A 13,297-nucleotide genomic window follows, 5' to 3' on the forward strand; every position below is an offset into this window, starting at 1 on the left:
AAATCTGCCTTTGCTCTTTTTTTCCACCCTCTTTTTTGTTTTCTTTTCCAGCTGCTTCCCTCACTACACTAGGCCCCAGTGGCACTGGGAACCTCTCACTAGCAGGCTCAGTGCTGGCCCACTGTGAGCATCCAAATAATAAGCAAAAAAGGATGCTTTTACAGTCTCCATTTCCTCCCCAGGCCTTCCACAGCTCTCCCCCCCTCCCCAGCCCATCTGACATCCTCCTTGCTCCTGCTTAGGGGCTGGGCCCACCAAGCACACACCTGCTGTGACCATGCCCCCTGGCCCAGCGGCCCTGATGGCCTGCCCTCCTGCTCAGCGGTCACTCACCTGGACACTCGCCCAGGCCCACTGGACCCAGCTCCTTATTTTCCTGAACTGTGGTATTGGCCAACTCTGCCTCCTGCTGGAGCTCCCCCAGGACAGAGACGGACCCTCCCACCGCAGTCGGCCTCTCACACACTCACACGTGCGCGCGCGCGCACACACACACTCACACTCACACAAGGCGGGGATGTCAGGGAGCAGACTAAAGGACCATCTTCCCTCCCAGGAGTACCCAGGCGAGGACACGACCGTCTGGGGACAGGTATGCTTTATTACTTACAGCCAATTCCCAGATCTGATTATCCCAAAGCACGAATCAGATCACCACCCCCCACTCACTTACACTTTAAGAGAAGAATGGGTTATGGGGCTCTGGGCGGCTTCCATCATCACCCCGGCCCACAGCCTTCCCGAGACCACCCTGGGGCCTGAGAACGCAACTCTGCTACTTAGAGGCCTGGTCATTCTGGCCCCCACCCAACTCCACTCCTGACCCCAGGCCTCAGGGAGAGAGCAGACACTGCCAAGAGCCTGTTCCACCTGGGTCTCCTGCTGAGCACCAGGGCCCATGGGAACAGAGCTGATGGGTCCCAGGTCCACTGAGATGAAGAAAATAAGGCACGTGAAGGGGGAGCAAAGCCGAGAAACTGAGCAGAAGGCAGGTGTCTTCAGAAGTGGGTCACAGCCTCCTCGCCTTTCCTTTCTCCCTGAGACTTTCCCCCAGGCAGTTTGGTCTGGGGTGGGTAGAGGTGACAGCAGCAAGACAGGCCACACCCGAAGGGCTGGCGCGGGGTGGTTCTGGCAAGAGGAGGCAGGGCCCCCGCCCGCCCGCCCCAAACTCTCTAACTGGGAGTTGAGGTTAAAGCCACGTGGCTCCCGCCCCCTTTCCCTCGGTCCTCAGGCCAGCCCGGCTCCCGGGGGTGTGTGGGGGGCCACTGGTCACCCCTATGGAGGGGCTCAGCTCCGGTAGCTCTTGAGCAGCTGCCCAGCGATCACCAGCCTCTGGATCTCACTGGTGCCTTCGTAAATCTCGGTGATGCGGGCATCACGGTAGTGCCGCTCGGCCGGCATCTCTGTCACGTAGCCCATGCCACCTAGGATCTGGATGGCCTACAGTGGGAAGGAGGGGCTCAGAAGGGAGAAGACTCCCACTTCTGGGGACAGACAGGGGCAGGACCAGCCACACAAAAGGACTGGTGGGGGGAGGGGCAGCTGGCACTCAACCCTTGGGGCCTGGCCCAGGCACCACGGACACTCACCTGGTGGCTGATGGCAGTTGCAGCTTCTGATGCAGCCAGCTTGGCCATTGCTGCCTCCTAACCACAGGGGATAAAGAGGTCAGAAACTGTACTTTGGGGGGAGCCTCCTCTCAGAGCAATAAACCCACAGGCCCAAGGAACCCCCCACCCCCCGACTTCTCCCTCAGTCCCTTGGTCCATCAGAGCTCTGGGCCTGAGGAGACCCCTTCCCCAAAGGCACCTTGGTGAAAGGCTTCTTATTATCCTTCAACATGGCAGCACGCCACGTCAGCAGCCGGGCACTCTCCAGGGCCAGGGCCATGTCCGCCAGCTTGAACTGCAACAAACAGCCCCACCCCGCCGCCTCCAGGTCAGTCAGCTGCCCCTCCCTCCCTCCAAGGACAGGAGGGAAGCGGGAGGAGGATACAGGAAGAGGTGAAAGGGTCCCACCCTCCAGTGTCGAGGCGCGGCTCCTGAAGTCTCCACCTCCTCACCTGGATGCCCTGAAGCTTGGTGAGGGGCGCCCCAAACGCCCTGCGGTTCTCAGCGTAGTTCACAGCACAATCGAGGGCAGCCTGTGCAATGCCCAGAGCCTGGGCGGCGATGCCGATGCGGCCCATGTCCAGAGTTTGCTGTGGGGACCACCTGGTTAGTGGCTGGCCAGGGCCTCATCCTGGGGCCCCACCCCCACTGCCAGCTCACCATGGCTATCTTGAAGCCCATCCCTGGCTCCCCCAGCAGGTTGTCCTTGGGGATGCGACAGTCCTCAAAGATGAGGTTGGCCGTGGATGAGGCCCGGATGCCCAGCTTGTCTTCCTTCTTCCCCAACGTGAGCCCAGGTGTTGGCATGGGAACCAGGAAGGCACTGATGCCCTGACAGGGCAGACAAACCCTGTCACCTTCTGAGGCTACCCTAGGCCACCGCCCTTAGGCAAACCACACCAAACTCCGGTCCCTTCCACCTCCCCAGAACTTCGGGCTGTGACGCTGTCTGCTGGCACCTCTGCGGAAGGTGCAGGCTCCAGCCCCAAGCCAACAACAGGGAGGGAGGGACAGGGACAGCCCCAGGTGCCCCAGAGCAGAAACAGCTCCATAGAGCCAAGGAGCCTGGGATCTGGAAACTATGAAATGACTGTAACCCAGAGGTCTCTCTGACCCTCTCTCTGGGGTCCCCACCTTGTTTTGCAAGGATCTGTCTGTGCTGGCAAAGACCACGGTGGCTGAGGCCTCCCAGGAATTGGTGATCCAGGCTTTGGTGCCATTCAGGACCCAGGAGTCACCCTCTGCCCGGGCAGTGGTGGAGGCTGCTCCCGCGTCGCTGCCATTCCCTGCCCCACACACAGGCTCAAAATCCAGCGGCACCTCCACCCCCCACAGGTGCTGCCACCAGCTCAGCAGGGAGCCCAGCCTCACGCCCCAGATGGCAAGCACGAAGAGCCAGCACCCCGGCCTCCAAAGAATCAGGCTCCTGAGAGAAAGCTCTAGGGTCGCACCAGCTCCCCACGCTCCTAGAGACTAATCCAAGTGGGCAATGGAGGCGTGTAGCAGCTGGCCATCTTCAGGCCGAAGGGACCCCAGAGCCAAACGTCCCTGCCGGCCCAGCTCAGCTGAGGTGACCATACGCTCCTTGGCAGATCCCAGGCAGCCAGAGCTCAAGCCCCAGCCGCTCACATTGAAAGCCTGTCCTCCGGCCTCAGGAAGCAACGAGCAGCTGACCCAAGTCAGCACAGGCCCGAGCTCCTGCCTCTGTCCCGGGGGCCACCCTGCTCTAGTCCCAGTCTGTCACCCTGATTCTGAGGTGAAGGGACTGGGGCAGACCACTGTCCCACCACAGTACCTGGTTCACTGAGCGCAAAGCAGCCGACTTTGTCACCACTGGTGAAAGGAGTGATCCACTGCTGCTTCTGCTCCTTGGAGCCGAACTTCAGGATAGGCCCCAAGTACAGCGACTGGTGGGGACAGAGGTGGGTGGTCGGAGGCCTGCGAGCCCAGGCACAACTGCGGGCTCGCGGACCCCACCCCAAGGCCTGCTCTCTCCAGAGGCCCACCTGAAAGGACGGAGTCCAGAGGAGGTCAGGGGCTGGGAACCAAGGCCTAGCTCTTGGGGCCTGGGATGTTGGGACACATGGCCAGAGTGCCTGCCTGCCTACAGGAGCCTCCCCTCCACCTGTGTGTCCCAGGGGCCCAGGAGGGGGCACTCACGTTGTTGACACTCATGATGACTCCGGTGGAGGCACAGCCCCGGCTGATCTCCTCCATGGCGATGGCATAGGCCAGGTAATCAAGGCCGGCACCGCTTAAGTCCTCAGGCACATCCATGGCCAGAAGCCCAAGCTCGCCCATCTTCTTCACCTGGGCCAGGGAAGGATGTCACCGCAAGGGCAGCTGCTGGGGGCCAGGGCCCACCCTCCCCAACACCAACCCCTCCTGCCCCTGAGCCAGTGCCTGCGGAAACTCAGGCCCCATCCACCCACCCCATGATCCCCGAGGCTGAAGACCTAGCTTCAGCTGAGGTCTGCAGGACAGCACCATTCATTCAAGCCATCCTGCCCCAACACTTTGCACTGGCTCACCTCTGTGTCCACAGCCACAACCAGTGAGCAAGTGGAAAGCACAGGAAGGCTTCAGGGGCCTCCGAGGTAAGGAACATGACAGCATAGCACCATATTGACCTTCTCTCAGTCCCTTAAGTGTACCACACACATCCCCCTCCTCACCACAGGGTCATTGCACATGCTGTTTCCAGTCAGTAATGCCCTTTATCAAGTCATTATCTTTTTTTTTTTTTGAGGAAGATTAGCCCTGAGCTAACATCTGCTGCCAATCCTCCTCTTTTTGCTGAGGAAGACTGGCCCTGAGCTAACATCCATGCCCACCTTCCTCTACTTTATATGTAGGATGCCTACCACAACAGGCTTGCCAAGCGGTGCCATGTCCGCACTCGGGATCCAAACCGGCAAACCCCGGGCCGCCAAAGCGGAATGTGCGCACTTAACAGCTGCGCCACCACGCCAGCCCCCTCAGGTTACTATCTTCTCTTTTCCTTCAGATCTCAGCTCCAGCATCACTTCTTCAGGCCTCACTAAGTCTAGTTCTTTAATCACACACTCTTGTAGCACCTGTGCGTCTCCCGTGCAGCGCTCAAGAAGCTGGAATCTCACACCTATTGCTGTGCTCGTTTTGATTAAGGTCTCTCTTCCTGACCTCGAGGGCAGAGACTGTGTTTTTGTTCACTGTGATACTCCCAGTGCCAGCGAAAGAATGAATAAATGGTAAGAGCTTGGGGTTTTTGATTTGGAGTAACAATAATAGTAATGATTAATTATCAAGCACCTACGGATTGCCAAACACCACATAAGTACTTTACGGATACTCTTTCATCTGAGCCTCTCCAAAGCTTGATGAGAACGATGGTGTGAGTCCACCTCGCGTCACAGGACGGGAACCTGGAGCTCAAAGAAGTGATGCAGCTGCTCGGGGCTGCGGCTGGGACTGGAACCCGGGCAATGACTCCAGGATCTTAACCAGCTCAGCACCCTGCCCAGCTCTGCCCCTTCTGACCTAAGACACAGCTATTAGCCTCTGGAAGCCTGCTTTGCTACACAGCTTCCAGAAGAAACAGCTAAAACCAACTGCCTCTGGGGAGCGGGAGGGATGTGGGGCAGAAGAGGGACCATTGCTTTTCATCAGCCCCTTTGTGTCATTTGATTCCTGTAACCACATTCTTAGACTATTTTGACTTAAAAGAAGCAAACAGAAGAATGTTTGCAATATTTTCTCATTTTTCTATAATTAATATTACTTCTGTGATTATAAAAGTGTTACACCCCCTCCCCAAAGAGTACCTATCTCATCGAATTTTTTAAGGACTAACTGAGACAATACACACGGAATGTGAGCCGAGTGCCTGGCACAAGGTGAGTGATCAGTGAACAGCACTTACTGTCAGGAAGTGGCTGACAAGATCTCATCTCAACGACAATGTACAGGAGAAGGGGACATCTATGAATCCACTGCATTTCCATAATAATTTGTGTGTCCCTCTATGAGATCACTTATTTGATTTTGCCTTGAATTGCTCCCGTGGGAAACTCTCTCATAGACTCTAAGCTTGGGATGGGCCTTACTCCCCTCAGGGTCTCCCATGCATGACACCAGTGGGGGCAGAAACCTGGTTGCTGAGTGGCACTGAGCTACTGACCCCGCAAGTGCTGATCAGGGTCTGCAGCCCCCCAAGCAGACACTGGGCTGCAGTGACAGGGGAGGAGACATGGGGAAGGACGGCCAGTGTGTGGGAGGCAGAATGCAGCCCCTCAAAGATGGCCACGTCCTAATCCCTGGGACCTATGACTACGCCACCTTCCATGGCAAAAGGGACTCTGGAGACATAATTAAGTTAAGGACTTTGAGATATGGGGATTATGCCAGACTACTGGGGGGCCCAATGTCATCACAAGGTCCTCACAAGGGAAAGAGGGAGACAGGGGGGTCAGAGAAGGAGATGTGACCATGGAAGCAGAGGTCGGGGTGACGTGAATGCTGGCTGGAAGGAGCTCATGAGCCAAGGAATGCAGGCGGCCTCTAGAAGCTGGAAAAGGCAAGAAAGTGGGGTCTTCCCTAGAGCCTCCAGGGGAACCAGCCCCACCGACACCTTGATTTTAGCTCAGCGAGACCCTCTTTGGATTTTGGACCTCCAGGAACCGTCAGATAATAAATTTGTACTGTGTTAAGCCACTGAGTCTGTAGTAATTGGTTACAATGGTAATAGGAAACTAGTACACAGTGATCAATGGGACTCAGAGCTACCAGGGATGTGTCATTTTGAGAGTCGCTAAAAAGACAAACATTTGTGGTCACCACACCCCTGGGGGAGGAGGGGGCGCTCCTGCTCAGAAACGCTGCATCATTTCAGCAGGCGGGAGTCAACCAGGGGGTGGGGGAGTTGAAAGTAGAGAGTGCTTTAAGCAACAGTGTACTCAGAACAGGACCTGGGGACTCTCGAAGCCCTGTGCCGGCACAAGCGTGGCCTCAGAACAGAGCCCTTTCGACCCCACACTTAAGGCATCCAACAAACCTATTCTAGGGTGAAAACAGTGTTTTATCAGGGAATGCGGTGCTGGATTAGGAACCTGGGCCATATCCCACCAGGCGCTAGAAAGACACAGGTCTCCAAGATTCATGCTCAGGCCCAAAGAGGAACCTTGCTGGAGGCTTTCTCTGGCCTCCCAGCAAAACAGACTGAGCTGCAAAAGCTCCATTTGTCTCACGCCATCCAGCCTCCCTGGACACTAAGACACAGCCTTCCTCTTCATCCCACAGCTCTTCAGTACTATCTTGGAATAACGGACGGCTTAACCACTCGCCCCACGACACCATTTCATCCCAAGAAACAAAAAGGGAACCAAAACTGCCAGGCAGAGCGTAGGCAGAACAAGGATCCTCCACCTTCCCTTTACCCATGGGGGAACTCACATGGAGAGGTGACACTTCCAGGACACATGGCGTCAGGCCACCAGGAAGCCAGAAGTCTTGGCACTCTCCTCTCTATGTAACAACCCTTCCCTCTGGCTGTCTTGATAGTTCTCACTGTGCCGGGAGTTGTAGGAGTTCACAGCTACTGCCCCCAAATGACTACCCTAGCAGGCGTCATCTCCCCCAGTTTTGACCCATGTCCCTCTCCTCCCTCTTTTTCTCGCCATCAGTGTCATCTTTTAAAACATCTGCCTCCGTCATGCTTCACAGTATGAACTCCTCCACCCCATCCGCAATGCCTGTAGACATCAAGCTCGCCCCATTTTATCAGTGATGACTAGAGCTGTTTTTTCCCAACCTTTCTCACTCTGAAACATATCTCTAGAGGGCCAGCAGGAGGGACATTCTAGCAAAAAATTGGAGACAGAAGCAATAATGGTGGCAATGTACAGTGACTCAAGTGTATCCTGAAAAAGTGACCAGCAGCAAGGGAAAGAAAAAGGGGGGGCAGTGGAGAGAAGAGACAAGATAATCAAAAAGAACAAGAAACCAAAAGAAATGAAAAGCAGCAAAACTGCCCAAAAGAGTATGTGTCCAGTTGTATAAATCACTTTTTTTTTTTTTAAAGACTGGCACCTGAGCTAACACCTGTGCCAATCTTCTTTCTTTTTTCCTTCTTCTCCCCAAAGCGCCTCAGTACATAGTTGTATATTCTAGTTGTAGGTCCTTCTGGTTGTGCTATGTGGGACACCGCCTTAGCATGGCTTGATGAGCGGTGCTAGGTCCACGCCCAGGATCTGAACTCGTGAAACTCTGGGCTGCCGAAGCAGAGCCCGTGAACTTAACCACTAGGCCACGGGGCCAGCCCCTATACATCACTTCTGATGTAAGTTATGTTGACAGTAACTGGTGAACAGCAACAAGGCCTCCTAATATTTTTGCAAACTGACCTTCAGAGCCATCTCAAGGGGGACTACTTAGAGCTCAGACCCACAGTGGTGACTCTCGGTCCCTTGTGTATGTGAACCAGGAAGCTGGACCGGCATCCTGAGAAGAGGCAGCACCACCAACTAGGCCAAGCCTCGCGGTCTCCAAACTCCCAAGAGAAAATGTGAAAAAGAGCAAGCCCCTTTCCTAGCTGCTGCGACAAAAGAGCAAATCTTCAGTTCCTGCTGCTGTCACATCTGGGAAATGTTTAAAGGGTTCCTCACATAAAAACAATGCTTTAAGGGGCCGGCCCTGTGGTGTAGTGGTTAAGTTCAGCGTGCTCCACTTTGGTGGCATGGGTTTGTGGGTTCGGATCCCAGGCACAGACATACATCACTCATCAAGTCACGCTGTGGTGGCGACCCACAGACAAGAAACAGAGGAAGATGGGCACAGATGTTAGCTCAGGTATATTGGTATACTGGTATACTGAAGTCACTCAATAAATATTCACTGAGTGAAGGAGCAGAAACTGAGTTAAGTTTTAGACATATGATTATACACAGGTATGCTTCTAGCCTGAGGAGGCCAAAATTGGTTGGAAACATCATTCTATTTCCTGCTGCCTTTTATAACAAAATAGCACAGTAAATTCATGTGTTCCTTTGTTTTTTTTGGTTTGGATCCAGAAAGACTAAAGTCCAACCGAGGTTACAAAATCAGCCAAATAAACAGAAACTGGCGCCAGCCTTCCACCTGATTCTTGGCCCACCCTCCTCTCAATTCTTCTCTCCTTGTCCCCTCCCTCAAAAACCCATTTTTTGGTGGGGGGAATTCTTCAGGAAAAAAATAACAGAAATCACTAACAAGCACCTACCACAGGCCAGAGGGTGGCTTAGGAGTCTGTATCTGGCTGTGTGACTGCTGAGCAAGAAACTTAACCTCTGGCTTCAGTTTCCTCACCTGGACACTGGAGATAATTTAAGTTACTACCTCAGAGTGTTGTGTTGAAGATTTAATGTAGAAGTACCTGGAATACAGTAACCCCCACATGTCAGCTATCCCTGTTATTATGACTATTATTTTAAAACACTATATGGTGTTATTTTGAATTCTGCAACCCGCCATACTATCCAGCGTCCAGTTCTTTGATCCTTCTGCCTGCTAAGCCCTCGATCCCTTCTGGAGCTCAGAGCTTAGCACCATCCACAGTGAGAGAGAGAATGATAAACGTAAAAAGCCAGCAGCCCTCAATCTTTAGTGAAGGGAAACAAACTTTGAGCAATGACCTCTGTAGGCCACCAGTCACCAAAACGAGAGTCCAGTTCATGTGTGACGGTGGCGAGATGAGAAGACTTAGCGCTATTTCTCCCCAGCTCGACGACCTCAGGCAATTCATAGAACTGCCTGTTTCACCTATAAGAGGGGACGGTAATAGCGGGACACGTGAGAATCTAATGACATGACAGAGGTGAAAACACCTTGTCCGAGATAAAACCAACTACAGATGCTATCACCGCTCTGAGCTGCCGTCGTGCATCCAGCAAATCCTGACTGAGCGGCCCCACGTGCCAGAAGGGAAGGAGGCTGATGCCACGACTTCCTCCTCCAGCAGCCACTTCTGCCACCATTTAGGAGGATTCCCTTGCAAATTCCCTAGCCCCCGAGAGCAAGTAGATTATAAAGCCAGAGGACTTTAAGAGTAGGTTGGTGAAAAGCCTGCTTCTACTACCAGCTTTCTTGCGCAGAGCAAAGCTACGTCTGTAATATTAGTAATAACTTGAGGGAATACAGGAATAATATAGGAAAAATAAATCAAGCCGTCTGTCGTTTGGCAGGAAAAGTCCCAACACACAGCCATGTCTCGGACAAGTGCTCTGGGGGCAGCGCCTGTAAACTGTTCCTGCTTTTCACTGGCCTGTCTGCTCATTCCCATTCCCTACTCACAAAGAGCCTGAGTCCTTTCATGTCTCCACTAATGGTGCTGAGAGACGATGTGGCAGGGGAGGTTACCGAGAGCAGTGTGTGTGGCTACCGAGGGGAGAGGGGTAGTTTAGGCCCTTGAATAATAATATTCCCAACTAGAATAGGGCTTCCGTGCCTGCTAGCTGGGCGGCTAGGACAACCAAGGGGATAGTGGATAGAGGCGGGTTTTGGAGCCAGCCAGCCTTGGAGTGTGAATTCTAGCTCCAGAGACCAGTAAACCTTGGAAAATCAGGCATCTCTCTGTGCCTCAATTTTCTCAACCTTAATGGAAACGACAAAAACAGTATTAATAGCTGTCATTTTTCCAGTACTAGGCACCATGAATTTGACATACATTATCTCACTTAATCCTTGCAAGCATTCTAGGAAGCAAAATGGAGGTTAAATTTGTAGGTGGGGATGTCCTCAGGACTAAAGGAGATGACACATGTTGAATGCTTAATGCCTAAAAGCTGCCCAACTAATCTGGGTGCCCAGAATGCCACTCGCCTTCTCCGCTTCGAGCTCCCTCGATACTCCCACAGTCCATTCACAGTGCCCAACACACTGTGACACACAACAATTACTAAGTTGGAAATGCGGCCTTGGGGCCTAGAAGACATGCATATGGTGACTACAAAGACGACACATAAATAGTGACTACTACACGTGAATTCCACCCTAAAAAACAGGCAAAGAGGCCAGAAAGTTCTACTCTTTCCCAAGTTATTTACTCAACAAAAATCTACTGAGTATTTATACCGGGTGCCAGATACCTTGCCAGGCCAGGGGGTGCAGCAGGAACACATATTACAGATGGGCTAAGGCAAATGCAAGAGCACAGGGCCACAGCAGGGAGCACGCTGACTGGGACCTCAAGGTCTGGATGAAGACTGACTTGGCGTCAAGCCCTTAGCCCCGCAATTCATCAGCTCCACGACCTTGTGCGTATTATTTAACCCTCTCACCAATCTGAGGTTCATCAACTGTAAGTACGGTATACAATAATTATACCTTCACCTCATCAGACTGTGGTGAGAAACAGACGAGATAACACGTCTCAAGGACTCAGAACTGTGCCTAGCACATGGTAAGCATTCTATAAGTGTCGACTATTATTAACAGCACAAGGCCTGGCACACAGTAAGCATACTGACCACCCACCATTTTTACTGTTACTCCAGAAGTTAAATCCTGGTTATAGGCCTCATGCTGGATAAGGGAAACCTCCACAGAATTTCTGGGTCCCAGGACCCGCCTTAGGGTTCCTTGACTGGAGTCTCAGCGTCTCGGGCTGTCACTGTCACCACTCACTCTCAGGAGCCAAGGGCAGACCACCATCACCGGCACCGGCTGCTGAGGTTGAGACTCTCACCTGAGCTGCCGGAAAGAGATGTTCCCTGTCCACCTGGGCCGCGATGGGAACCAGCTCCTTCTCGGCAAAGTCCCGGCACGTCTGACGCAGCATCTGGTGTGTCTCGGGCAGGTCTACAGACTGGTAAATAGTATGGAACCGACGCCAGTCCTGAGGACGGAGAGCTGCCGACAAGAACAGCAGTCAATGGAAGCAGAACGCAAGCGGCCTTGCGTAATAATGAGAACGATGAAGATAATAATACTAATAGTGATCCACTAACTCAGTGGTTTACCCCCCAAGAGATATCTCGCAATGTCTGGAGACATTTCTGGTTGTCACAACTGAAGGGTATGTGAAAATGAATAAAAGAAACCTCAACTGACATCGGAGTCGGGAAGGCCTGCAGAGGGAGCTCTCAGGCCCTAGCACTCTTGGTCAATCACCCCAAACAGGAGGAGACCTAATTGCATCTCCAGTGGGGAGTTGGCTACTACTTTACCACCGCAGCAGGAGGAAAAACTTCTTCTTGGGGCAACAAACCCACCCAACGGCCAACGGCAAAGGCCTCAGGTCAGCCAGTGAGGCGCTGTCCCCACCCTGAACTCTCACTCCAATGAACTTTCGTCTAGAACAGCTCCTCCCTACTCCTCCTTTTTCTCTGAATTGGCCTATGGTAGTCACAGCATGCATTTCCCAAATGGCAACTTTTCTGATTATTCTGGAACCAACTCATTGTACCGGTAAGGTAACTGCCTATATTCTTTTTAAGTTGACAGGTGGAATGCTATGGTTACAGAATGGATAGAGGCCAGGGATCTTGCCAAACATCCTACAATGTACAGGACAGACCGTACAACAAAGAATTATCGGCCCAGAATGTCAACAGTGTCACTGTTGAGAAACCCACACTAACTCAACCCTTACTATGCTCGCTCAACACTTTGCATACAACCATGCCACTCAGTCATCAATATAACTTATATAATATTGATAGTACATCAATAATAATAAGAGCACAGCTCTGTGACCTTAGGCAGGGATCTCAACTTGACTGAGCTTCCGTTTCTATAAAATGTGGAAGACAAGGGCATTCAGCTCCTGGGGCTGGGAGAATTAAAGAGATCCTAACTGTCGCACTTAGCACAGGGGATAGCAGAGACAGCTCTCAGTGAGGGTCCCCTTTACTGGTATGATTCAGAGTGAGTGGGTCCTGACCAGGCTAAGGAAGCCCTGGGCACAGGTGTCACTGCTGCTGCAGCTGGAGAGAAATAAGATGGGAAAGGTTCTGTATGAAATAATCAACAAGAGCTAACGTTTACTGGGCACTCGTAACGTGCCAAGCACTGCACTGTTTTACATACCCTGTGATTTAATCCTTACAACAACTCGATGAGAACAGTAACATTACTGTGGCCATCTTACACATGGGCCAACTGAGGCTGACAGGAGCTGAGCGTCTGGCCCAAGGTCACAGATGCAGAGTCTGGGTTCAATCCCAGGCCTGGCTCCGGAGGAAGGGAGCACCCTGAATCTCCGGGGGCGTGAAATGAGGGCAGCGGGTGTGGATGCAGCCGTGAGAACCGGGCCGGCAGTGGGGGTCAGGGCACGGCCAGGCCGGGGTCAGGGCGGGAGCCGGGGCCGCGCAGGCGCGCGGAGCGGCCGAACCTTGTTAAAGGCCGCCGGCGCCGCCAGAGGGCTCGCCCCCTCACGCCCGCCCGCCGCAGGGGAGTTCCTGCCGCCGCGACTCACTCCGCAGGGCGGGGCCGCAGCGCACTCACCTCCGCGGATGGGGCCGCAGGCCCGGGCGAGCATCGCGGCGGCCATGGAGGGCAGAGACGACGCTGCGCTTCAACCGGGGCGTCGGGGCACGAACGCCCGGGCTCCGGACTGCGGGGGGCGGTGCCGGCGCGGCCCACAAGCCCGCCCCTCAGGCCTCGGGGGCGGGACCGACATGCGCTCGCGCGCGGGGGCAGGGCCTGCCGCGGCTCCCCCGAGCCCCGCCTCCCCC

The 13,297-nt window shown here is 53.7% G+C and overlaps 1 protein-coding gene across 1 annotated transcript; it reads right to left on the bottom strand.

The window, feature by feature from the left end:
* Nucleotides 1–581: 581 nt before the first annotated feature.
* ACADS (acyl-CoA dehydrogenase short chain) lies at nucleotides 582–13,297 on the bottom strand. The gene is made up of 10 exons (XM_008507079.2): nucleotides 13,068–13,297; nucleotides 11,308–11,471; nucleotides 3,771–3,920; nucleotides 3,406–3,517; nucleotides 2,745–2,896; nucleotides 2,271–2,441; nucleotides 2,063–2,200; nucleotides 1,810–1,905; nucleotides 1,590–1,646; nucleotides 582–1,440 (listed from the first exon to the last, which is right to left on the bottom strand). The coding sequence occupies exons 1-10, from the start codon at nucleotides 13,111–13,113 to the stop codon at nucleotides 1,288–1,290; spliced, it is 1,239 nt and encodes a 412-aa protein (XP_008505301.1). The 5' UTR covers nucleotides 13,114–13,297; the 3' UTR covers nucleotides 582–1,287.

This window comes from Equus przewalskii, chromosome 7 (assembly GCF_037783145.1).
Source record: "Equus przewalskii isolate Varuska chromosome 7, EquPr2, whole genome shotgun sequence".
Lineage (NCBI taxonomy): Eukaryota > Metazoa > Chordata > Mammalia > Perissodactyla > Equidae > Equus > Equus przewalskii.

Bases quoted from the DNA above. Each gene is read 5' to 3' on its own strand.
- ACADS (XM_008507079.2), bottom strand. From the start codon at position 13,113: ATGGCCGCCGCGATGCTCGCCCGGGCCTGCGGCCCCATCCGCGGAG. The intron at 3,921-11,307 runs GTGAGAGTCTCA...TCCCTGGCCCAG, and splicing joins ATCTCTTTCCGGCAGCTCAG to GTGAAGAAGATGGGCGAGCT. The intron at 3,518-3,770 runs GTGAGTGCCCCC...TGTCCCCACCAG, and splicing joins TCATCATGAGTGTCAACAAC to TCGCTGTACTTGGGGCCTAT.